The 24,400-nt window shown below is 58.0% G+C and overlaps 2 protein-coding genes across 2 annotated transcripts; both read left to right on the forward strand.

The window, feature by feature from the left end:
* The first annotated feature begins 204 nt into the window (after positions 1 to 204).
* On the forward strand, positions 205 to 4,126 carry PROK1 (prokineticin 1). The gene is made up of 3 exons (XM_037038935.1): positions 205 to 276; positions 3,086 to 3,211; positions 3,921 to 4,126. Exons 1-3 carry the CDS (start codon positions 205 to 207, stop codon positions 4,038 to 4,040), a joined length of 318 nt encoding a protein of 105 aa, XP_036894830.1. The 3' UTR covers positions 4,041 to 4,126.
* Positions 4,127 to 15,135: 11,009 nt separating this feature from the next.
* LOC118981981 (chymosin-like) lies at positions 15,136 to 24,221 on the forward strand. The gene is made up of 9 exons (XM_037038876.1): positions 15,136 to 15,197; positions 17,160 to 17,304; positions 18,162 to 18,279; positions 18,973 to 19,091; positions 20,102 to 20,301; positions 21,578 to 21,691; positions 22,376 to 22,520; positions 23,264 to 23,362; positions 24,084 to 24,221. The coding sequence occupies exons 1-9, from the start codon at positions 15,136 to 15,138 to the stop codon at positions 24,219 to 24,221; spliced, it is 1,140 nt and encodes a 379-aa protein (XP_036894771.1).
* Positions 24,222 to 24,400: the final 179 nt, after the last annotated feature.

A 24,400-nucleotide genomic window follows, 5' to 3' on the forward strand; every position in this document is an offset into this window, starting at 1 on the left:
CATTAGGAATTCAGGTCTCATCTTTGTGTCTGAGATCATCTGGGGATGGATGGGGAAGGGAGGAGAGGAGGCAGGCATCCACAGGCAGCCAGGATCCGACCGGATCAATCTGGGAGGGGAGGTGCCCAGAGCCTGGCCTTGCTGGTGGGCGGGCGGACGAGGCTGAGCCACAGAAAGCGAGAGGCCGTGGAGCGGACGGTCACCATGAGAGGGGCCACACACGTCTCAGTCGTGCTGCTCCTGGTGGCGGTGTCCGACTGTGCCGTGATCACCGGGGTAAGTCGGCTGGGGTTTCCCTGGGTTTCTGGAGGGTGTCAGGTCCCCGTGGGAGCGAGCTGGGAACCGCCGGGGGCAAACCTAAGGGAAGGGGACTGAGCCGTCCCCCAAGATTTTCCCATTACTCAGATCTCGCCCTGCTAAGCGGGTGTGCTTTGCAGAAGCTGTGTGTAAATCAAATCCTGTTTTCTGTGTATTAGGCGAGCACTGGAAATTCTGTCCTTCGGGCCTTTGGTGACTTGAAGATTCCTATTTGGTGTATAAACCCTTAGAAAACAGATCAGCATCTTTTAATTTATCTTTTGTGCAAGTCTGGGTTTTCCCATACGGCCTGGGCCATGTGTCAAGTTCAATTCACCCAGAGCCTTGGCCTCACTGAAGACAGGGGCCTTGTTAGCGTCTGCCGGGCGCCGTTAGCCTCTGCTTTCTCCGCTCTTACCAAAGGCTGTCTTGAAACCCTCCTTCCCTCCCTGACCGCCTGTCTTCACTCTGTGCCCAGTTCTGGTGGGAACAGGGGCGGCTCGGACAATCGGCTGAGTGCGCCCAAAAGCAAGCGTGGGGCGACCTGGACCAGCGCGGCCTCACGGCGGTGGGTGTGCTCACGGGCCACGCACACATTAGTGCTCCAGACACGCAGCTTGCGAGTCTCTCCCACAGGAGTGGCTTCACTTGGGGCTGCCCTCAGAGGGCCGTGTGCTGTGTCCCAGGGGTGGGGGCATTCTTGTTCCACAAGAAACTGGTAGTTTCCCCCACAGCTTTGCAGCCACTGGGACAAGAAGGGACATTCCCTTGCACGTCCACCTTCTCCCACGTCCCCCCTGGGGGGTGAAGCTGCAGGGGAATGCCCAAGGGCTCCCGGAATCAGGTTAGTTTTCCTGTCGAGGAAGGAGAGCCCCTTTCTCCTCCCTGTTGGAGGACAGAGACTGGGTGCGGAAATAAAATTGCTCTTGCAGAATCTCTCCTAGCGAAGCAAACCCCAAAGCCTGGCCTCCTACTGGGCTTTGCAGATGGGAGAGGAAGTCCAAGGGGAGAAGCCCTGTCACCCTGCCCAGAGGGGTGGGAGCCGAAGGTTGACCCCGTGCCCAGGTCACCTCAGACTGTGAGCTCCGACCTCTGGCCCAGAGCGGAGGCAAGAGGCAGGTCTGAGAGAGGTGGGAAGTGCCTTCCTTCAAGTCATCGCTTTGAAAAGCACCTTGAGAGAGAAACCAGGTGAACAGGAAACATGTGACGTGGGAGGAGAGGGTAGAACCCACGCTGAGGGCAAGTCAGAACCTGCCCCCCACCCCCGCCTCCCCACCCACCCCGTCTGACTCTCATTAAGGGGTTGGTTTTTACCATCCACACTTCTCTGCTTCCCAGACCAACCTGTCCCCAATTCAGGTCTGGGTGGTCCTTCCCCCGAGTGGGATAGCGACTCTCTGCCTCTGGGAGGAGGTTTGGGTGGGGTCTACTCCGCCTTGACCCTGAGCTTTCAGGGGCCCTCTGGTGTGTGAGACATGCACTTACTGTCCTGGAGACCAGCACTGCCAGGTGACGGCCACCTGCAGCTCCTCGGGGTGACAAGCAGTCCGCAACCCCACTCGGCTCCCAGGGCTGAGCAGGTGGTCAGTGTCCAGGTCCTGCCACCTGTCTCGGGCAGCAGCCGGTGCCCTGAGGCCTGTTGTTGGGGGAGAAGAGCGAGCCCATGCCCAGCCCCGCACGGCAGCCCCACAAAGCTGCAGAGCTCTGGAGGCGGAGGGGTCGAGGGCTTCTCTGTCACACGGCCGCTGAGTCAGGGGCCATTTGCGGCTCAGTTTCCCTGAATCCAGGTTTCTGTTTAAAGTGGACTCACAGGGCCTTTTTAAAAAATGGCCTGTTCCAGACACTCACGGGGCCACTCAGCCCCGACCTGGGGGCCTTGCCCAGAGGGGTTCACTCCTGTTGAGGGGGGCAGCTGCTCCTGTGGGAGCCTCAGGGGGAGCTGGGCTTCCGGGGAGAGTACGGGGCACCAACGTGGGGAGGACAGGCACCCACCCACTGGGTGACGCTGGGTCCAGGGAAATTCAGCACTAACTCCCTGGGAACCCAGGCCCTCAGGCCTGGGAAGGGGAGGGCTCTCCCTCCTGAGTGGCCTGGAAGGAGCCTGTGGAAGGGAGGACGCCGAGCAAGGGGGGGGGGTTGTCCTCAGATTCAGGTTTGAGGCCCCGCGGNGGCTTCTCTGTCACGGCCGCTGAGTCAGGGGCCATTTGCAGCTCAGTTTCCCTGAATCCAGGTTTCTGTTTAAAGTGGACTCACGGGGCCTTTTTAAAAAACGGCCCGTTCCAGACACTCACGGGGCCACTCAGCCCCGACCTGGGGGCCTTGCCCAGAGGGGTTCACTCCTGTTGAGGGGGGCAGCTGCTCCTGTGGGAGCCTCAGGGGGAGCTGGGCTCCCGGGGAGAGTACGGGGCACCAACGTGGGGAGGACAGGCACCCACCCACTGGGTGCTGCTGGGTCCAGGGAAATTCAGCACTAACTCCCTGGGAACCCAGGCCCTCAGGCCTGGGAAGGGGAGGGCTCTCCCTACTGAGTGGCCTGGAAGGAGCCTGTGGAAGGGAGGACGCCGAGCAAGGGGGGGGGGTTGTCCTCAGATTCAGGTTTGAGGCCCCGCTGAGCCCTGAGCCTCCCGCTGCGAGGTGGTGGGGCAATAATGCAGGGTCCCAGGTATCCCGTGGGGCTTGGGGGGTGGGTGCCACTTTTAGCACCTCTCACCCCCATAGTTTTGGGATGTTCTTTTTTGCTCTGGTTTTTCTTGGGTGACCTTAATGGCCCCTTTGTCGCCCCCTGCAGGCCTGTGAGCGGGATGTCCAGTGTGGAGCAGGCACCTGCTGTGCCATCAGCCTGTGGCTCCGGGGTCTGCGGATGTGCACCCCACTGGGCCGCGAAGGAGAGGAGTGCCACCCGGGGAGCCGCAAGGTGCTGCAGGGACCTGCTGGGGCCGCAGTCAGGGCGACAGAGCCGGGCTGGAACCTCTCTTCCCACTGAGTGCTTTTGCTTTTTTAAGCCTCTGTACAACTGTAGGTGGAAGGCTCTGTTATTAACCCGTTTTACAGATAATAAAGTTGAGGCACAGAGAGGCTAAATAACTTGTCAGTTGTCACACAGCTGGTAAGTGGCAAGGCTGGGATTTGAACCCAGGCTGTTGGACACTAACTATGCTCGTCATCGCTCCTATTTAACCCCCTTGGTGGCTGAGCACTCCTCTGGGTGTGGGTCACAGCGCTGAGACACAGCATGGGTCCTATCCAGCTGCTCCCCAGCTGCAGCAGTGTCACACACAGAGTGGACACTATGTGACGTTCAATCAAGGAATTCGTGTGTGAATGTGCCCATGTGTGTGCTGGGTCAGCGAGGGCAGGCAATGTTGGGGGAGGTGCAGTTTTAGGGTCAGGGGTGAGCAGCATTGTGCTGTGGCTGATCCTATATTCTCGGGTTCAAATCCTGGCTCCTCCAAAAATGAGCTGTGCCATCTTGGCACACTGCCTGGCCACTCTGTGCCTCAGTTTGCCCCTCTGTCATAGCTGTCCCTATTGGGCTGGGGTAGGGGCGATGAGACAGCGGTCAGGGCTGGAGCTCCCGCCTGTCCCTTGGTGAGGGCGCCCCCCTTCTTCTCCTCTCTCCACAGATCCCCTTCTTCAGAAAGCGCCAGCACCACACCTGCCCCTGCCTGCCCAACCTGCTGTGCTCCTGGCACCTGGGCGGCAGGTACCGCTGCTCCGCGGACTTGAAGAACATGAACTTTTAGAGCTCGCCTGGTCTCAGGATGCCCACCGGCCGTCTTGCTGACGCAGCCAGGACGGTCTCTTACGTACTTTTGCTTTATTTCTGCCACTTGGCCCGGTCCCCGCTGCCCGCAGCTGCCCGCATTGCCACTCCCACCACCACTTACCTTGATCCCTCCCTCCCAGCACGCACTCGCCCAGTAACGTGGTTCACGGCACTGGCCTGAGGGTGTCCCAGCTGTGGCTGCGGCCTTCGAAGTGGCCTGACCGGTTCTCTGCTGCTCAGGCTGCCCAAGGGGCTTAAGTAGCAGGAAGGGCACTCCTCTCTTGTCTTCGCCTCACCCGCCCTCTGCTCCTCAGAGCTGACGCATCCTCCCCAGGTCTTGCTTCTCTCCTCCTTGCACAGACCTGCCGTGCCCGCTGGTCCTGGCTGGAACCTCATCTGGCCTGTCTGTGAAGTCTGTGGGGGTCACCCTGTGGTCACCTTCCTTTGATCGACTGGCCCCTCAGTTTTAGGTCACAGGCCTGAGGTCAGCCCTGCCTGGAGGGGAGTGGACAGTCACCTTGAGGCAGATGTGAGGAGCCAAGGAGGTTGGGGGGCCCCCTGGGCCAGAATCGGGGGGCCTCCAAGGTCCTTGCACACACATTTTGCCAGTGAACAGGGATGTCTCCAATTCCCACGGCCCCCCTCAGAGGCAATGGTGGGGTTTAATCTAATCTGCATTTTAGGAGGTAACTAGGGAGTTGCCTTAAACAGCCCCTTTCCAAGGCTCAGCCCCTGGGAGCGAGTCTGTGGGGAGGGGGGAGGGGCAGCTGCCAGCAGGGCCAGAGCCTGTCTGCAGGGGCCCCACGCCCGCCCGGGGAAGGCGTCTAGCTCTGCGAAGCAGGGGCATTTGAAGTCCACAGCCATCTGTCCAGGAGCTGTGTCACCGAACCCACACTCTTCTGGACCCCCCGCCCCACTGATCACCTCCCACCTGGACCCGGCTTCCTGGGGACAGGGCAGTGACACCACATGCTGTGTGCCCTGGCTTGCTGGTTGCAGAATAAAAGTGTGAACAAGGAGCGAGTGGCTGTGGTGTCCCTGTGGCGCCCGAGTGGGCCTCAGGGGCAGGCCTGGCTGTGTCCAGGCTGCGGCCACCTGGGCCTCCTCCCAGCTATGATGGTTTCTTGGAGAAAGTGGATGTGTAGCTATAAAAAGAACCTAGTGATAAGTAGAATACTTCCATGATAAGGATGCATCTTAGAAGAATTAAATCAAATTGGGATTGGGTAAAACGCACACCCCCTCAAGATGCAGTCTTTTAGGATGGTGCCTCCAGATACACCCCAGGCCTTTCTCTCCAATTGCTGGAGTCTGGTGCCATCTAGTGGCTAAAGTGGAGATGGCACAGAAAAGCTACGCGGAAAAAAATGGAAGCTTCAGAAGGACGCCGCCGCCTTAAAGCAGATGGGGACCAGTCCCCAGATGACCCCAAGAGTTAGACTCACTCAGAGGTTTAGAGGGGAAAGGCCTCCACCTGTGGAAAGAGGATCGCCACTCTAAGGAGCGCAGGAGAAATGCTTAATTGTCCCTTTGTGTCCTGTCCCACCCTGGGTACTTCTTAGAAGCCACTGTCACCTTCCCAAGAGACACCTGTCACCCCTCCCCCAGGATTAGGAAAGTGCGAGGTGGGCAGGGTGGGACAAGGATGTTTGGGTGTCCCTCCCCGTCTATCTGTGTCCTGCGTTAGGGTTTCCATCCACCCCACCCCCGCCACTGAGTATCCAGGTTCAAGGTCAGCCTAGATTTTAATTTCTCCCACTCTCCCTTCTTCCTGAGCTCCACGCAATGGCCTATTACTTAGCCACAAAAATGGAAGCAAGCTCCCTGAGAACACTATGTTGAAGAGCCAAACCCCAAAGCCCACATCCCGTCTGATCCTTTTCATGTGAAATGTCCACAGTAAGCGAACTTGTGGAGACAGAAAGTAGCTTGGCTGTTGTGCAGGGCAGGGGAATGGACTAGTGGGGGTGCAGGGTTTCTTTCTGGGGCGGCAGCAGAGCCCTGAAACAATGTCTAAATCCTAAAGACGGCGGAGTCACACGTGTCAAATGGGTGACTCGGTAGGCAATGTGAATTATATTACAACAAAGCTACTTAGAAAAATGAATACGATGACCCACACATTGAGAAACACACTCCCCAGTGTCCACTGGCAGGGGGAGGCTGATGCTCCCAGGCTGGAGAGGTCGAGGCCTGAGGCCAGGACCGTCTCAGGACGGGACAGAGCGGCTGTCTTTACTGGAACCAGGGCTCACTCCGGGGTTTGGGGCTGCCAGGCACCCTGGGGGTCCTCCAGTCTGGGCACCACAGGGCGGAGGCATGGTGGGCTGGCAAAGGGCTGGGGGGCTGGGGTCCCTTCTCCTTCACCTGACCCTGACTTGGTGGGGCGGAAAGAATGATGTGCGGAAGACGGCGTTTGCCATGTGTGGTCTTCTCCACCAGCCAACTTGAATGGTGCCTTAACCCGTTGCCATTTATTGTGGCAGCATCTTAAAATGTGTGTCAGCTGGCCCTGGCCCGGTGGCTCAGTTGGTGGGAGCATCGTTGCTCCGTACACTGAAAGGTCTTGGGGTTCCATCCCCAGCTGGGGTGCGAATGGGAGGCAACTGATTGGTGTTTTTTGTTTTTCTCTTCCTCTCTCTCAAAAAAATATCAATGAAAACACATTCTTGGGTGAGGATTTTTTAAAAAACGGGCAGCTGGCTGCACTCAGAGCCCGTAGAGCTGCACCTGAGGCCTCACGGGGGGGGGGGGGGGGGGGGGGGCGCNGTTGCCTCCTGCAAGGATGCTTTTAGTTTTTTCATGGTGGAGAGCGCTGCCCATGGTGGTGGTGGGCGGGGGCAGAGAAGTTCCTATGGTAACCGCCGAGGGCTACCTCGGATCTCTTTCAGAATTACACCCTGAACTGATGACCCTGGGGAGGTTGTGCGAGGCACCAGCCCCTCGGTGTTCCAAACCCTTCAGCTCCCCTGAGGTTCCTCTTGACCTTGACGAGCTGCTACTAACGCCTTCCACTCAAAGTTTATAAAGAAAGGGCCCAGAGGTAGCCTGTCGCCAGCCACAAGCCTGAGAGAACTGTGCTGGGGCGTTAAGAAGACCACTTGGCCCAGGCCGTGGAGGTATGGTCTTCTGTCCAGAAGATTCTTTCGTGTCTCAGCCCTTGCCTACTTGGAAGGCTCTGGGAGTTCTTGCCATCAGAGGCCGTGGGCACAGTTCAGACAGAGACAAGACACAGGGCAGCCTGTGACATTCCATCACAAAATAGCCCGAAAACCAAGCAAACACATGTGTCAGGAGGCAGCGTGACATAGTTGTGTTATTTTGCATTTTGCTGGGTGGACATTTCTTGTGGAATTAGCAGCAAAGTCACCCTGGCGAAGCTTTCCCATGGGTGGGGGACCTGGTGGTAAATAGCTTTATGAGGTAGGGACTTTGACCACGTGACTGAACCTCTCTGCCTCAGTTTTCCCAGCTGTAAAATGGCGCTAATGACCATAGTACCTGCCCCCCAGGGTTGCTGTAAGTTAGTGCATGCGAAGTGCTTAGGATGGGCCCGGCATGCACGAGATCTGTGGGAACGTCTCGCACTTTTTGGTTTATTTATGAAGACATCGCGGGCAGTCAGCACTGGGGTTCCTGGGTCGCTGGGAACTGGCTCACACGCCAGCGTCACCTGGTGTCACCTCCACAGCGGGGTGACTTGACCCAGCTGCAGGGAAGGGGCAAAACCCTCCACCCGGCGGGGCTTCAAGTGCCCAGAATTCAAACACAGTGGGAAGAATACGTCTGTGTGTCCAGACTGTGCTCTGTTATTATCAGAAAATCTGGAAGCGCAGGTTTATGTTGGCAAAGCTTCAGAACAACCCTGTTTGGGGACATAGATACGCCAATCTTATCTAGGTGCACCTGGACCCCTTGCTTGAACATGCGAGTCGCTGTATCGTAGTGGAAATATTTGCTCACGATCTTAATCCTGCGCGATTCAGTTTTTTTTTTCCTAGCAAAAGCAGGAGAGTGGGCTCTGAATTCTCTCCTAGCTCTTCTTGGGTTGTGTTCCAATTAAACCTGCCAAAGTGTGAGTGTCCCCTGAGACAGGCGTCACCGGGACTGGTGGCTGCCCCCCCCCCCGGAGCTGGAAGTCCCAGGAACTCCCATTTCCAAACTGTCCAGAGAAGCACTGGAGGAAGGGGTTAAGGCGCTGATTCCTGCAGTCAGATTCAGTGGGGCTTGGAAAGAGCCCCTCCCAGCAGGTGGTCTCCCACACACCCCAATGCAGGTGGTCCCCCCTCCCACCTCCCCGGAGAAACATGGCACTACCCATCCACCCCCAGCTCCAGAGGAAATCAATTGAACAAAGAATAAAAATTCTAGTTTTCTTTCCAAGAGGTAGAGAGGTTAGCTCCCATCAGAAAGTGCTCCAGAAGACTTCCGGCCAAGATGGAGGCATAGGTACACACACTGTGCCTCCTCGCACAACCAAAAGAAGGGCAACAACAAATTTAAAAACAAGAAACAACCAGAACTTCCAGAAAATTGAACTGTGTGGAAGTCCGACAACCAAGGACTTGAAGAAGAAACACTCACTCAGACCAGTAAGAGGGGCAGAAAGAGGCAACTGGGCGGAGAGGACCTGTGGCAAGATGGCAGCTGGAGGGCCGGGGCGGTGCTGCATCGCAGCACCTGGGTTGCCCCACCCTGGTGAACACCTGAGGCTCTGCCCTTTACTACATAACAGGTGCGCGGAGACAAAAAAAAAAAAGGCCTAAATGAAAGAACAGATCAAAGTTCCGAAAAAAAAATACAACTAAGTGACAAAGAGATAGCTAACCTATCAGATGCACAGTTCAAAACACTGATAATCAGGATGCTCACAGAATTGGTTGAATGTGGTAAAAAATTAGAGGAAAAAATTAAGGCTATGAAAAGTGAAATAAAGGAAAATGTATAAGGAACCAACAGTGAAGGGAAGGAAACTAGGACTCAAATTAATGGTTTGGAGCAGAAGAAAGAAATAAACATTCAGCCAGAACGGAATGAAGAAACAAGAATTCCAAAAAATGAGGAGAGACTTAGGAACCTCCAGGACAATTTTAAATGTTCCAACATCCGATTCATAGGGGTGCCAGAAGGAGAAGAGAAAGAGCAAGAAATTGAAAACTTATTTGAAAAAATTATGAAGGAGAACTTCCCCAATCTAGTAAAGGAAATAGACTTCCAGGAAGTCCAGGAAGCTCAGAGAGTCCCAAAGAAGTTGGATCCAAGGAGGAACACACCAAGGCACATCATAATTACATTAGCCAAGATTAAAAATAAGAAGAGAATCGCCCTGGCTGGTGTGACTCAGTGGACTGAGTGTGGGCCTGTGAACCACAGGATCGAGGTTCGATTCCCAGTCAGGGCACATGCCTGGGTTGTGGGCCAGTTCCCAGCGGGGGACGCATGAGAGGCAACCACACATTGATGTTTCTCTCCCTCTCTCCTTCCTTTCCCCTCTAAAGATAAATAAATAAAATCTTAAAAAAAATAAGAGATCTTAAAAACAGCAAGAGGAAAGGAGACAGTTATCTATGAGGGAGTGCCCATAATACTGTCAGCTGATTTTTCAAAAGAGACCTTGCAGGCAAGAAGGGGCTGGAAAGAAGTATTTGAAGTCATGAAAGGCAAGGACCTACATCCAAGATTGCTCTATCCAGCAAAGATTTCATTTAGAATGGAAAGGCAGGTAAAGTGCTTCCCAGATAAGGTCAAGTTCAAGGAGTTCATCATCACTCAGCCCTTATTATATGAAATGTTAAAGGGACTTATCTAAGAAAAAGAAGATAAAAATATGAACAATAAAATGATAACAAAATCACAGTTATTAAAATGACAGCAAACAATTATTCACAACTGAACATGAAAAAAAACTAAACAACTAGAACAGGGACAGAAGCACAGAAATGGACATCACGTAGAGGGTTATCAGCAGGGGAGTGGGAGGTGGGGGAAGGTACAGAGAGTAAGCAGCATAGATGATAGGTAGAAAATAGGCGGGGGAGGTTAAGAATAGTGTGGGAAATGCAGAAGCCAAAGAACTTATATGTATGACCTGAAGACGTGAACTAAAGGTGGGGAATGCAGGTGGGAGGGGTGTGCAGAGTGGAAGGGTATAAAGGGGAATAATGGGACAACTGTAATAGTGTAATCAATAAAAAAGAAAGTGCTCCAGTCAGGCTAGAGTGTGGCCTTAATGTTAAAACAAGGACCAGCAAGACAGGAGAAGGGGGGCGGGGGCAGAAGGGGGAGTGTGGCTGAGTCTGGGTTTGCTTCCGTCAAGGATTAGGTTTCGAAGTGGGGATGGCCCTCCCTGTGTGCCCCTCAATCAGCGAAGTGGCAAAGTGAGAAAAGGATACAAAGGGAGGGGTGACCGTGGAGGAGAGGAGAAGGCCCCTTTCAGGGGCTGTCATTTCTGCTCGCAGAAGGCCAGCACCTGGGCCAGCACCTGGCCCACAGCAGCTGGGGCCTGGAAAGCCCTGCAGGTGAGGAGGCTGCCCTGGCTGCCTGAGGCCCCAGTCAGAAGGCAAACATGTGCCCAGTGGACCCCATCTCCCATGTGGGGCCCAGCTGGGATGCTCAGTGCCTGGAGGGGGTGTTAGGGAGCGGTGGCTACAGAGAAAGGGGCCCATGTCCCTGGGCTATGGGCTGCCCTGCTCTGTCTGGGGCCTGCTGGGGCCCGTGAGCTGGTGAGGAGCCACAAGGGCGGAAGCAGCCCGCAGGTCCCTCCCAGAGTGAGGGGAAGGGAGTCAAACAATGAGAGCCTGAGCTGCCAGGCTTGTCCTTCCCAGTCTCCTTAATCCCAAAGGAGGGACACTGAGCAGAGGCCCCAGAGGCGGGGTCAGAGGGAGGAACCAGAATGTTCTCAGCAGCTGAGTCCTTGGGAGGCTCGGTCCCAGCAGGGCAGTTGAGCCCCAGCCTGGAGCGGTGGGAGCGCAGGTTGGCGCCTTGCTTCTGGCATGTTTGGGTGGGCCATACGGGCGGGCTCTCACTGGCAAGGTGTCTGTGGGTGCCTCTCACCATGGGGAGGGAAGGCTGCCTGGGACCATTTCTGCCCCAACAGCTTACACTCTCCCAGGAGCCCCAGTTGGGGGAAAGTCGTGGACACAGCCTAGTAGCACAGTGAGTGGGTCCACAGGGGCTTTGCTGTATGGCCCCAGAGACACCTGAGCCCTTGAAGAATGGAGACAATCAGAAATGGGGTTGTATGCTGACCCCCAGCATCTCCTGGCCTCCTTCCCAGACGCTGCCCTCCCACGTCCTCCCTACCTCCCCCCTCCACAGTGGCTCCATCCTCTCTCCGCCCTCTGCCTGGTGGCCCAGCTCCTCCTTGAGGCCCCGGGAACAAAGGTTCAGATCCTCAGTTCTCTGAGGCTCAGGCAGCTCTCAGTCTGTTTCCACATCTGATACGTGGGGACACTGGTCCTGCCACCTATGGGGTGGTCGTGAGGGGTACCCCTGGCACTGCTTCCCCAGCCTTCCCTAGTCCTGGGCATCGCCTGGGTGCTTGCTGGGCACCCAGAGGCCTGTTCCGCACCCCAGTGCTGCTGGGTCCTAATGGCAGGAGAGGGGGCCTGACACGCTGTCTTTTTTTTAAAAAAAATAGGTTACACTCCTCCCCAAACAGACCGTGCAGGACTTCACTGCACAGCGCAGCCTTCTTCACGCTATAACCCAACCCACAGAGTCTGTCTGTTAATTTCAAGGTGAAGATTTGAACTCTGGCTATTTATAATTCCCGCCACCCAGCGGGTGTTAGTTTCAAAGCCCTCACGCCAGATGTCGACTTGGAAGTTGAGACGGAGACAAACGTTCTCATAAATTAATGTTGCCAGTGATTAACACTTGATATTTTTAACACATATTCATCTCAGAGGAAAAAAAAATCCTCTTTGATTTGAGGCTGGGTTTGTGCACTCCTTCCCTTGGCGAGGGACCACTGAGATCTTTGGGTGTAGCTGCAGGCGAAGGTCCGACAGGAGGAGATGAGTAGGTCCTGAGTCGGAAGCTCTCGTGGGCGTCCTGCTCTTCCTTCCCTCCGCCCATCCTTTTCCCTGTTCCTCGGACTCCCGTCCCCGAGGGTCCAGGCTGGATCAGGGCCTGGGAGCTCAGACTTTTTCTTCCCGGCTCTGCCGGTAGGTGAAGTGGCTCATGCCAGAGACCGCCACTAGGGGGCATACTGGAGCACGCCCCTGCGGGGCTGGCCTGCAGAAGGGTCATGCCCTTTGCACAGTGTGAAAATAAAGCGTTACCCTTTTATTATAAAAGTTGGTGTATTTCCCTCCAAAATACATTTCTTGTATCCCTTGGACAGTGGACAGTCCTGGCGTCCCTGGGCCGGGCTCCTACAGTGACACTAGCTGACGGTGGCGGCCTGCTGTTGGTGGCACTTTGGACGCACTAAACCCACCTCTGACCGGGCCTCGGGCTCACACCGCCATCTGGCGGCTGCGGCTTGCAGCTGCCCTGAAAGTCGTTCGTTTGGTCTGCGTGGTGTCGGCGTGCATCATGCTTAAACAATTTTGGACTTCTGCGGACCACATGGCAGCCTTTGTCTTAACTTTGACGCTCACACCACCCTCCCAGGACCACCGTCTCCACAGAAAAGAAGGAAACCGAGGCACGGAGCAGTAAAGGGACGTGCTCAAGGTCACTCCACCTTGGGGCGGGCCCAGGATTTAAGATCAGGATGGCCACACCTGCACTTCCCAGCCAGAGGGGTCTGTCTCTTGGAGTCACCCCTGAGAGTGCTCATCACACAGGGTCACCGGCTCGACCTGTCCCCACCCGACTGTGGGCTCCCCAGCGTTGGAGATGACGTCAGCTCCACATCTCTTGGTTCATCTTCCATAGAAGATGCTCCGGACACGGAGTTGAACTGGCTTTGCCCCTGTTGAGTGGTGTTCACACAGGCTGGGGGCCCAGGGCAGCTTGTCCTGGGCGGTGGCTGTGTTCTAGCCGCTCTTGTGGGTCAGTCCCTGGGCACCAGGAATCCGGAGCAAGCGGAGCCGTCCCCGTCTGGCTCTGGGTGATCAGTAATGAAATCTTATTGAGCTTTTCTAAAAGCCTTTGCAGGTCTTGGCCTGCACCCCTGCCCCGCGATACCCAATCATAACACGCGGTGCATTGTGGGGCAGCGTTCCTGATAGTGGGCACTGGAGTGCAGCTAAAACGATCCCAATCTTGTGAATACACACAGAGCAGCCCGTGCCAGGGGACCTGCGTTTCTTGGTTTTGAGGGAGAGGCGGCTGAGCCTCTCTTCCAGCACTCATTGTCCAGGAGTGTCGGCTGCTGGGTCAGCCCGGGGCACCGGGGGCGTGGAGCAGAGCTCCCACCTGACGTTGCCCACCTCTGAGGGCCCCAGGCCCAGATGGGCCCACTGCCCATAGGTACGGCTGTCCCAAGTGATGTCCAGAGGCTGGGAGGAGTGACAAGGGGCAGAGCTGCCCCCGGACTTGACACTGTGAACTGACGACTTGCCTGTTGTGTGCTTAGGCCTGTGGTGCCAGGGCAGGGGCCTTGCGACCGGGCAAACTTCTCCACTCGGGTGAACCTCTCTGAGCCTCCCTCTTGCCGTCTGGGGACATAATGAATGTGCCTCACATTGTGGGCGCAGGTTCATCCATTCATTGGCTTAGCCCAACACGTATTGAGCATCTACTACCACGTGTCCTGCTCGAGGGGCGGTGTGGGGGGGGAACCCCACGCAGACACAGGCTGCTGGGACAGGGCAACGTCCTTGGGGGAGAAACAGGAGGGAGTGGTACCGTTTAGTGCTTCTCCCAGCTGCTTCCCTGGCCTTGGCGAAGGGCAGGCGTCAAGGAGACAGCAGGGCCTGATGTGGCCGCTTCCCGGGCCTGGAAGACCAGCGGGGGCCTGGACATCGGGGAAGGCTTCCTGCCTCCTGTCCTAAAACACTCAGTTCCCTTGATGGCGGGCCCCCTGAGGCTCCCTCCCGAGGCCCTCCCAAGTCAAATGCTTCTGAGTCTGTCTGTCCATTTCCATGTCTGCACCTGTGTCTGAGGACCCCACACATGCCACCTGTCTGGCTGGCTGCCTGGCTTGCCCTCTCTGTTCCAGGTCCATGTGTTCCTCCTCGTCGACACCAGGCCTCCTCATCAGACCTGCTGGGGTCCGAGGCCGGCACTGTTGCCCCCCTCCCCACACTGTGACCCCAAAGCCCCGGCCTTATTATCCTGACCTGACTTTGATGTCTGGTTTACAACCTTCCCCCACCCCCTCATGGCTAAGTCTAGTTTCCCTTCTCACCCCATTTGCGGGTTGCAGGCCTGAGTGCCTATCCGGCTTGGCCCCTGGCCCCCTGTAGCCACCACCCCCTGCGTGTAAGCTCCCCAGAAGCTGGACCGCGGCGTGGGACTCAGATGCCAAGTCCCGGCCTCATCCGTCCTTCCCCTTCCCCTCTGTGCGTGGCACATGTCGGCCTCCTGGTTCACTGCTGTGGGCCTCCTGACAGGTCCTGGGCTCCGGCATCTACCCCTCCCGGTCCCAATGCCCTCCCAGCAGGGAGCCCAGGGCCACGGCCCTGGGGGTGCAGGAACTGTGGGGTTGCTGCCCCTCCTAGATCTTGGTGACGGATTGAACCCTCTCTGCCTCAGATGCCACTTCGGGAACAGACTGAGTGTCCCTGGAAAATGGGGGACCTTCCTGGACAGGGCTGGCCGCTGGCTCCTGTGAATCAGGCCCAGGGGTGGGGGGAGGGCAGCGAGGGCTGGAGTGGGGCCCTGCTTTCCAGACCGGAAAGGTGAACGTGAGACAGGTTTCTGCAGGTGGCCCCACCTGTGTTAGCTCAGGGAGTTTTGTTTGGAAGGGGAAAGCGGGTCAGGGAGGCCTTTGAAGTCCCCGTGCCGTGGAAGGGGGTGCCTTATCAGAGTGGGTGCTGTCTTAATGTGTTTGTGGAGTAGCCCGAGGTCAGGGGCCGTTGCCGCAGCCTGGGCTTCCAGCCAGAGGGAGCCTGGCGCCTTCCATAAAGGCTGGGCTGTGGGCACCGGGGGCAGCAGTGCCCTGCCCGCCATCCAGGATGAGGAGCCTCGTGGTGCTACTGGCGGTCCTCGCTCTGTCCCAGGGCAGTGAGGTCACCAGGTGGGTGTCTGGCCCCGGAGAGGGGGACTGGCATCTCAGGCATCCACACTGGGTAGGCCCCTTGGGAACCTGGCCCAGGGGAACCTGGCCGTGCCTCCATCAGTTCCCCTGGGGAGCCTTTGAAGGGAGCACGGCGGGCCCCTAGGACAGGCATTCCCTGCTAGTCTTCCTGTTAAATTTGGGGACATTGTTCTCTCTGTCCATTTTAGGGTGGGGGTCGGGCAGCCCTGGACACGAAGGGCACAGCTTCTCAACTGGGCTGTCCACGATTTGACCCCGGGCTTTGCCACAAACTTAACTCTGTGCCCAGTGTCCCTGTCTGTTGTCCAGGTAGGGTGGGGACTGTGGTAGGAACAGAGGCGTGAATACTTGCATGCTGCTTTGAGCCCTGCCTGGCGCGGTGTGAGAGCTGTGAGGGCATTTCTGCCGCAGAACCAAGTTCTCAGACGCAGCAGGTCCTTTGTCGGTAAAGCTCTCTTTCCGAAACAGCAACAGATCTTTACTGAGCCACGTGCTACCAGGGGCCAGACACTGTGAGGTCTTCCCTAGACTCGAATGAATCCTCAGGGGTTGGGTGGGTATTGTTCTTTGCATTTTGCCGGCAAAGAAACAATTGTTCAGGGAGGGTCGCACGTGCACACAATTAGGAAAGGTGGAGCCAGGACTCGGTCCCCTAGGGACTTGAACTGTTCACATCACACCAGGCTCAAGGTCCCCTTGAGGGAGGCTCGCCGGAGTCCTGGGCTGGGATGGGACAGCTCAACGGAGTCACAGCTACCACTGTGGGAGATTCTGAGTTGATCAGGGACCACAGCCCAGCAAGCAGGCAGCGCTGGGGGCCTTGGACGTGGGACAGAGGAAAGGGCAGCCGTGGGCTTGGGCCCAGGGCCTCTGTCTGGGCCCTTCCGTTAGGCCGCATGTGCTTCTCGATCGTAGGGATGGAGACTGAGGCACATCCCGAGAACCTTCCACTTGTGAGTTGGGCCCCAGCAGAGCCACACGGGAGGGCTGGGGAGGGAGCACCAGAGGAGATGCCGCGATGCACGCACGAGGCTGACCCGGGTGGGGGCCGTTTGGGCTAACTAACTGAGAAAACCCACTTCTTTAGGGGTCTCAACGTGATTGCCCTTCAATCATGTCCCCTGTAGTCCCCAGGCGTCCTTCCATCAGCCCCACATGGGGGAGCTCGTGACCCTTGGAGCTGGCTAGGACAGGGGGCCCGGCAGGCTCCACTCCTCCAGCCTCCCGGAGAGGAGTCAACAACCACAGGGCGGGGAGAGTGGCTGGAAAGGAAGAACTTAATCCGTTTTGCGGGGAATGGAGCTGAAGCTCTGAGGGCTTCGGGGGGGCCAGCCAGTTGCCACAGACCAGCTTCTGCAGTTTCCCCTGTCGACCTGTCTCCACCATGTGACACCTGAGCTCTGCTGGGAGCTCCCTGGAGACCAGGCTCGGTGCTGAAGCCCTCTGAAGGGTCTCCACCCACCACGGCACCCTCAGGGAGCCGTGCGGAGGGCGGGAGTGTTGCCATAGATACCCCTTGCTAGAGTGTGGGGACAATGCACCCTATGCACTATTGCGTCCCTGTGCCCTGTACAGTGTCTGGCACGTAGTAGGTGCACAGCAAGACTTTGCAGACTGAGCACTCACGAGCTTAGTGTCTTTCAAACCTCAGAGTTGCAAAACTTGTTAGCTGGTGATCAGATATATCTATTGAGTCTCTCTACCCGCATTAAAAAAAGATAAAGAAATAGAAAATAGCGTGCGTTGCTTTTACTAAGGGTAGGCGTTGATTTGTGAGCTGAGGGAAAACATGTATTTTCTTACTTTGGGTTATGAGAAATCTGAGAAATCAGCGGGGGGGGGGGGTGGCTGGCAGAGACCCGGAGCCTCCAGGCCCTTCGCAGAGGCCAGGCAGCCCTGGGGCCCTGGCCACCCGGCTCACTAACCCTTGGGTCTCCGCAGGATCCCTCTGCACAAAGGCAAGTCCATCAGGAAGGCCCTGAAGGAGCGTGGGCTGCTGGAGGACTTTCTGTGGAGACACCACAATGCCGACGGCAGCAAGCCCTCGGGGCGGGTGGCCAACGAGCCCCTGTCCAACTACCTGGATGTGAGTGGCTCCATCAGCCTCCCGGTGACGGTGGTCACACAGGGTGTGGTGGACACCCCATCCTGCCCAAGTCCCCTCCTCTCTCCCTGTTTCGAGGAGTCATGCAGCCCCAAGGGGTGTGGCGGCCGTGTCCCTGACCCTCCGTCAGCTTCCTGGCGCTGGGTTCCGTCCGGACCTTGCCGGTGGAGGGGTCCGAGCTCAGACAAGCTTCCTGCAGACAGTGTCCCCTGGGTCCTCGTCCACTCCCAGGTCCAAGCTCACACCTGCCTCTCCTGGCCCCGGATCCCCTGTCTCCTTCTGGACTCCACAGGGGTGGGGCAGCTGGTGGCCAGTCCACCACTGCCCAGGACGTGGCATGAAGGCCCCGTGTGCCCTGTTCCTTTCTGGAGCCTGGCTCTCTACATCTGTCGCTCATGGTGGGACAGGGCTTTCCCCTCTTATACTCGTTTCCCCATCGAGGTCTCCCCTGCTCCCTGCCTGGGCTCTAGTTCTGAGTCACAGTGAGAAGGGACTGCTGGGGGGACTTGAGGCCTGGACCTAGCTGGTGCCCACCCCTGTCCCTCTCCTGGGAGGTGGCCAGTGTCCCTACCAGGCAGGACTTGAAATGTAGTCTAATGTCTGCTTCGGTGTTGCCGGGCTCGTGGGAGGGTAGGCCAGGCCAGGCGAGGCTGGGGTGGGCTCTGGGTGCGGGGCTGCAAACCCCACCCCTGTGAACCCCCTCCTTCTTCCCCCTCGACTTCCCCGGGTCTCTGGGCAGAAAGCACATGGCCTTTAAACTGAACAGGCACCATGAGCAGCATCCATCCTCACCTGCATGCTGTGCCCCAGGCCCCTGACCCTGTGCCCTCTGTCTGAAGTGCCAGTACTTTGGGAAGATCTCCATCGGGACCCCGCCCCAGACCTTCACCGTGGTGTTCGACACCGGCTCCTCGGACCTCTGGGTGCCTTCCATCTACTGCAGGAGTGAAGCCTGCCGTGAGTGACCGGCCTTCCTTGCCCGCCCCTGCATGCTAGGGCCCGGCGGTGGGCAGGGTGGCCGGCGGGTCGTGTGAGGCCGTGGGAGAGCTTGCTCTGACGGTCCCAGCCTCCCCGTGTGTCCCACCTGCTTTCTCAACCATCCTAAATGGCCACAGACGGGGAGGTGCGCAGATCTCGGCTCTGACGTGCAGCACGGCAGCTGGGAGAGAGGGAAGCGTGGTTTTGGTTTTGTGCCCATCAGGAGCCGAGATGATGCGTGGGGCTGCAGCACGCTGGGGGCACCAGGCAAATGAAGTGAGAAGGCTTCTCACGACTGAGAAAAAATACATGTGACCATTTCTTCCCTGGCAATCCTGGGAGGCCCATGCTCTCTTTGGCTCCATTTACCAGATGAGGAAACCAAGTTCAGAGGGAAAGAGGGGCTGGCCTGGGGTGACAAAGCTGATGAAAGTGAAATGCCCCAGGAAATCACGGGGGGTGGCTGTTTTTCTTTCTTATTTTGGTTTGGAAGCCACACAGGTCGGGCACGGGGTCAGAGAGGTGGGTGGGAGAGCAGAGACTAATTTTCTTTGTGCAACTGTGGGCTTGAGGCAGGGCAGGCTGCTTGTTTTCGGGGGAGAGAGGGGTTGGTGTCTAGGTCAGACCCCGACGGGGCCTGGTGAGGCCCGCTCACCCTGGTCTCTGCTGCAGGAAACCATCAGCGCTTCAACCCATTCAAGTCCTCCACCTTCCGGGCCCTGGACGAGCCTCTGAGCATCGAGTATGGCACGGGCAGCATGGAGGGCATCCTGGGCTCCGACACTGTCACCGTGAGCGAGGCCTGGGCTGGCCAGCACCCGCTTTGCTTTCCTTCCCCACCCCCCGCTTTGCTTCCCTTGACCCCCAGCTCTGGTGGGCAGGCCGACTGCCCCTTGGGCCGGGGCTGGGGGGCCCTTTGTGTCCTGTCCCTCTCCGCCACGGCCCGGTGGTGAGTGAGAATTCTGAGAAGGATTTTGGCTGCATTCACTTGCCCTTTGTGGGCAGTGGGTGGGGTGGGGAGCCTTGGGGGCAGTCAGGCCCCCCGTAGTGGACTCCATGGATGTGAGGGTGACTTGGGGCATCTGAGGAAGAGCAGGGAGATGCAGGGGAGTTAAGGGGCCAGAGGAGGGAGCGGAGGTGTAAGAAGCAGGCCCAGAGCACAGGAGGGGACTCTAGGACGAAGGTTGCACCCTGAATGCCACCCGGATCCTCTGGGAGGCGTAGCAAGCAGTGACAGGACCTGACATCCACGTTGAAAGATCACTCAGGCTGCCCGTGTGGACGGTGGGTCTCTGGGAACAGTGACGAAGCAGGAGCCGCTGAGGTGGCTCGGAGGAGGCTGGGGGCGCATCCCCCGTCCAGAGCAGTGGGCAGCCCAGCAGGCTATTTCGGAGTTAGTGCTTCCTCAGAGGAGAGTCGGTACGTGTTTGATGGCTGGACGCCCAGCGAGTGCTGGGAAAGGGTTCCGTCTGGAGGCGTGGGCGCCGCCACTCCATGAAACACTCGGAGAGTGAGGCCGGGAGAGGACTGGTCCCAGGGCACCTGGTACTTGAGGTCTTTTACATGCTAAGGACACACATCCGGCTCTTTCAGATGCAAAATGTGTGTTTGGGCTTCTGGTTCTTGAAGGCTGTTCCCTGGGAGACGCCCCCGGAGCCGCTGATGGGAGGCTTGGAGGCCAGCACAGGGCCTTGCAGCGTCCCAGAGCCCCTCCCCCCCAGGGGGGCTAGCAGAGGGTGGCCCGGGGCCCTGCTGTGTCTGGTCCAAGGCCCCCTGGTGGACACCTCTGCCTCTCTCGCAGGTCTCCAGCATTGTGGACTCTCAGCAGATCCTGGGCCTGAGCACCCAGGAGCCTGGGGAGGTCTTCGTCTACGCCCATTTCGACGGCATCCTGGGCCTGGGCTACCCCTTGCTGGCTTCTAAGCACTCCGTGCCTGTGTTTGACAGCATGATGAACAAGCACCTGGTGGCCCAAGACCTGTTCTCCGTCTACATGAGCAGGTAGGGCCTGCACCCCGCCAGGCCCAGCCCCCCCAGCCTGGTGGGGTCCATGGGCTGGGGATAGTGCCCATCCCTCCAAGATGCTGCAACTTCAGGGTGGACCCAAGCATCCAGGCACATTTGACCTTGTGTCCAGAGGTCCCCAATGTAGTCACTGATGGAGCAAGAGTCCCCTGGGCTGAAATCTGACTTTCATTTCTGGCATAAAAAAAGAACAAGACAAAAATGCAAAAACAAGCCATCTTTGCACAAGGGATTTTACACATTTTTCCCAAAGTGGCAGGCCTCGGTCATCACCTGTTGATGTCACTGAGAGTCACGGACTTTGTAGAGCTGGCTCCAAAGGAGCCCTACCTTCTCCTTTCACAATTTGGGAAGCTGAGGCGGTGGGGAGCAATCAGCCTGGGAACCGGTGGCTGAGCCATGCCTGCAGCCCAGGGTTCCTGATTCCAGCTGAGGGGCCCCTGCCTTCCCTGCCTGCCCCTGGGATGGTGCTGCGGGGCTGGACAGAGGGTCGGGGACAGGGCAGGGAGAAGGCCGATGTCAGGGGAGCCCAGGCTAGGGGCAGACTGGTTCATTCATTCATTCACTCACTCGTTCACACCATAGATGTCTGGGGGTCCTTCCTGTGTGCAGGGGAACTGTTTAGCAGGGGACACAGACAACACACAGTGACACACACGATCTGAGGACGAGTATGGAGAGGACCTCGGGGACATCTCCCTGTATTACAGACTGAATAATAATGGGGAAGCCGCCTCTCACTGAGGGTGGGTGTGGAGGGGCAGGGAAGCTTCGCTGAGGCCTGAGTGAGCGCGTCCAGATGAGACGGGGACAGAGCATCTTAGGCAGGGGGACAGCCTGTGCTGGAGCCCAGAGGTGGGACAGAGCTGAGTGAGGTCTAAGACTGGGGACGGCAGAGTGGGAAGCAGGTGACACTAGTGTGCCATGTCTCCCGGCTGTGACTCAGAGCATTAGAAGGGGCAGACAGGCTTCCGCTGAGGGGACAAGTGTGTGGGACTTTGCTGACGACCCTGTCTCCTAATAGCAGCCAAGGGCCTTGGGGCAGTAAGTCTTGGGTGACAGGGTGGGGGCACAGGGTGACAGCCGGGAAGAACTGAGGATGCTCTGAGCGGAACCTGGCGGCCCTGTGGCCTGTGTGTCAGCTTGGCTCCCGACAACCCCTCACTCAGCCTCGGCCCGGGGGTCGCTGAGCTTGGGGCAAGTTGCTGCAGCCAGGGGCCGAGGGCCACAGCACGCCTGTCCTTGGTTCCAGGAGCAGCGAGGGGAGCATGCTGACACTGGGGGCCATCGACCCATCCTACTACACAGGCTCTCTGCACTGGGTGCCCATCACGGTGCAGAAGTATTGGCAGTTCACCGTGGACAGGTGGGTGCACGGCGGCCGTGGGCCTCCTCCTGGGCGGGAAAGGGAGGCCTGGTGTGGGCAGCTCAGAAGCACATTTTGTCAGAGTCTGAATCGGATGCTGCTCAGGCCGAGGCCTGGGGCAGCTGCCCCTACAGACCAGCTGATGGAACACTCACTGCCTGCGGGGCGTCAGCGGAGCCATAACAGGACTGTCCTGTCTGGTCCTTGCTAAAGCCCAGGGAGGGTGCGTCCTCGTTTTCTAGTTTTCTAACATGGAGTTTGAGCCTCGCAACCATCCCTTACGGAGGTTGAGGGAGTGGCTGTTAAGGTGCCCATTTTGTGGATGAGAAGCCTGAGAGAGGGAAGGTCGGGGAACTTGCCCGAATTGTGCAGGGAGGAAACTCGGCTCTTCGGGACACCTGTGAAGTGCTTGTTCCACCCCGGTGCGCATGACTTTGCTGTCTTACTGCGGTTCCCGCCCCACCGAAGGTGGGCGGTTTCCATCCAGCCCCCGAGTTGGGTTCCAGGTCTTGTCTCTGAGCTCAGGAAGCACCTGGGACCCAAGAAAGGGGCCCGGAGGAACGGGTCCTGGGGCTCGGCCGGCCTCCCTGCGGGAGGGTCCTGGCAGGAGAGGCCAGAGGGGACCCAGAAAGGGAGGGCCGGATGTGGGACCCATCTCGGGGTCATCCTGTCTGCCCTCTGCAGCATCACTGTGAATGGCGTGCCGGTGGCGTGTTACCGTGGCTGCCAGGCCATCCTGGACACGGGCACCTCCTTGCTGGTCGGGCCCAGCAGCAACATCCTCTCCATCCAGAAGGCCATTGGAGCCACACCGAGCCAGCTTGGCATGGTGAGGCCAGGCCCTCGCGTCCTTCCCAGACCCTCCCGGGGAGGGACCCAAGGGGAGGGAGCCCCAGATGTCAGGATATCTCAGGGCCTTGCTCCCAGGTCCCATGTAGCCGCCAGAGCCTGACCTCTGGTCACCTGAGCCTGAGGCCGGCTCCCTAGGTTGGCTGACAGCTGGTTCCCTTCAATGCGACTCTTTGAGGACCATGACTTGAGACCAAGCCCCAACCTGAGTGCCTCCCTGGGGTCCTCTGAGAAGGCAGGCCCCTCCCCACCACGTGGCTTCCAGCGCAGAGGACAGGCCTGGCCCAGGACCTTCTCTGAGCTTTCCAGTCACACCCGCCTCCCTTTGCAGGGGACTTCCCTCTGGCCTTTTTAGAAAGTAATTTGCAATTATTTATTAAAGTCTAGCTGACATATAGTACTAGTGTCAGGTATACAGCACAGTGATTTGACATCTCTGTATCTTACCAAGTGACCATCACCCTGATAAGTCTAGTGTCCGTCTGTCACTGTGCAGAGTTACCACGATGTTAGTACTAATATCACACTAACTTTGACTGTTAGTAGTGATACCATAATAACACAGACTGTTTTCTCTAGGCTGGGTACAGCACCCTGTGACTTGTTTATTTTATAACTGGGAGTTTGTACCTCCCCATCCTTCACCTTGTCACCCCCACCCCTCCCCTCTGGCAGCCATCCATTTTCCTCTGCATCTGTCTGTTTTGTTGGTTGGTTTGTTAGTTTGAGGTCAACTGCGGGAGGCTGAGCAGCATGCCTTCAGTGGTCTTCGAGATCGACGGCCAAAAGTACCCCCTGCCGCCCTCCGCCTACGTCACCCAGGTATGAGTCTCCGCGGAAGGAGCCCCAGGCTCGCCTCGCCCCACCCCCACCGTCCTGGAAGGTCTGCGCAGTTGGTGATGAGGGGCAGGGCCCCAATGGAGCGTGCAGCTGGCCTTCTGAGGGGACCCTGTGGTCCTTGGGCCTCCCTGCGGCTGCTGCAGCCTCATCCTGGGAGAAATGGGGCAGAGGGGAAGGACAGAGTCCAGGGGCTTGAGGGAGGGGGCAGGCTGGGCCATAGCCCCCCTGTGGAAGCTATGCCCACAGCTCTAGCTTCTAAGTCCAGGGGCCTAGAGCTCTGTCTGGTATTTTCTCACAGAGCCTGGGTTTTGTGGGGACCCAACCCTTACCCCCATTGATCTGTTTTGACCTCATCCTGAGCACCCCAATCTGGCCAGGCTCCAGGCCCCCAACCTGCTCTAGCAGGTCCGTGGGGCAGCAGGCGCTGAGGCTGGGAAGGTGGGGTGCAGACGGGAACCAAGGAGGAGGACTGGGGTGAGGGAACCCCACCAGCTGACTCGACCCCTCACTGAGTTTTTAGAACAGCAGCGTCTTCACCTGCTGAGTGAAGTGACTCGAACACTCATCTGCCTGCCTTGGCGGGTGATTTCGAGGATGAGAGGACGTAACATTTGAGGGCGTGCTGGAGGTGGGGAGGGACAGGCCGCCCGCAGGCACCGTGCTGGATGGGCGCCAGCCTCAGTGCGCCTCCCTGCCTCCCCAGGAGGAGGGCTCGTGCACCACCGACTTCCAGATGGACAACAGATCGGAGCTGTGGATCCTGGGGGACGTCTTCATCCGCGAGTACTACAGCGTCTTCGACAGGGCCAACAACCGCGTGGGGCTGGCCAAGGCCATCTGATGGCACCCGGGCTGTGACCCTCGTTGCTCCGACACATGCATGCACCCACACCTGCACACGCGTGTACACACACAGATCAGTTCTCAATAAATACCATGTCTCTGCAGAGCCTGGTTTTCCTTGGGGCCGAAGCCCCGCCCCGTCGTGGGGCGTGACCGTCACGTGGTGTGTCCGGCGGA

Source organism: Sturnira hondurensis, unplaced genomic scaffold, assembly GCF_014824575.4.
Source record: "Sturnira hondurensis isolate 20B ecotype Veracruz unplaced genomic scaffold, ASM1482457v3 Scaffold0024822, whole genome shotgun sequence".
NCBI lineage: Eukaryota > Metazoa > Chordata > Mammalia > Chiroptera > Phyllostomidae > Sturnira > Sturnira hondurensis.

What these genes read in the sequence shown, in the direction of transcription:
- PROK1 (XM_037038935.1), top strand. Translation starts at nt 205, where the DNA reads ATGAGAGGGGCCACACACGTCTCAGTCGTGCTGCTCCTGGTGGCGGTG. An exon ending in ACTGTGCCGTGATCACCGGG is followed by an intron (nt 277 to 3,085) that starts GTAAGTCGGCTG and finishes CGCCCCCTGCAG; the next exon opens with GCCTGTGAGCGGGATGTCCA. An exon ending in GCCACCCGGGGAGCCGCAAG is followed by an intron (nt 3,212 to 3,920) that starts GTGCTGCAGGGA and finishes CTCTCTCCACAG; the next exon opens with ATCCCCTTCTTCAGAAAGCG.
- LOC118981981 (XM_037038876.1), top strand. Translation starts at nt 15,136, where the DNA reads ATGAGGAGCCTCGTGGTGCTACTGGCGGTCCTCGCTCTGTCCCAGGGC. An exon ending in CTGCAGGAGTGAAGCCTGCC is followed by an intron (nt 18,280 to 18,972) that starts GTGAGTGACCGG and finishes TCTCTGCTGCAG; the next exon opens with GAAACCATCAGCGCTTCAAC. An exon ending in CACCGAGCCAGCTTGGCATG is followed by an intron (nt 22,521 to 23,263) that starts GTGAGGCCAGGC and finishes TTGGTTTGTTAG; the next exon opens with TTTGAGGTCAACTGCGGGAG.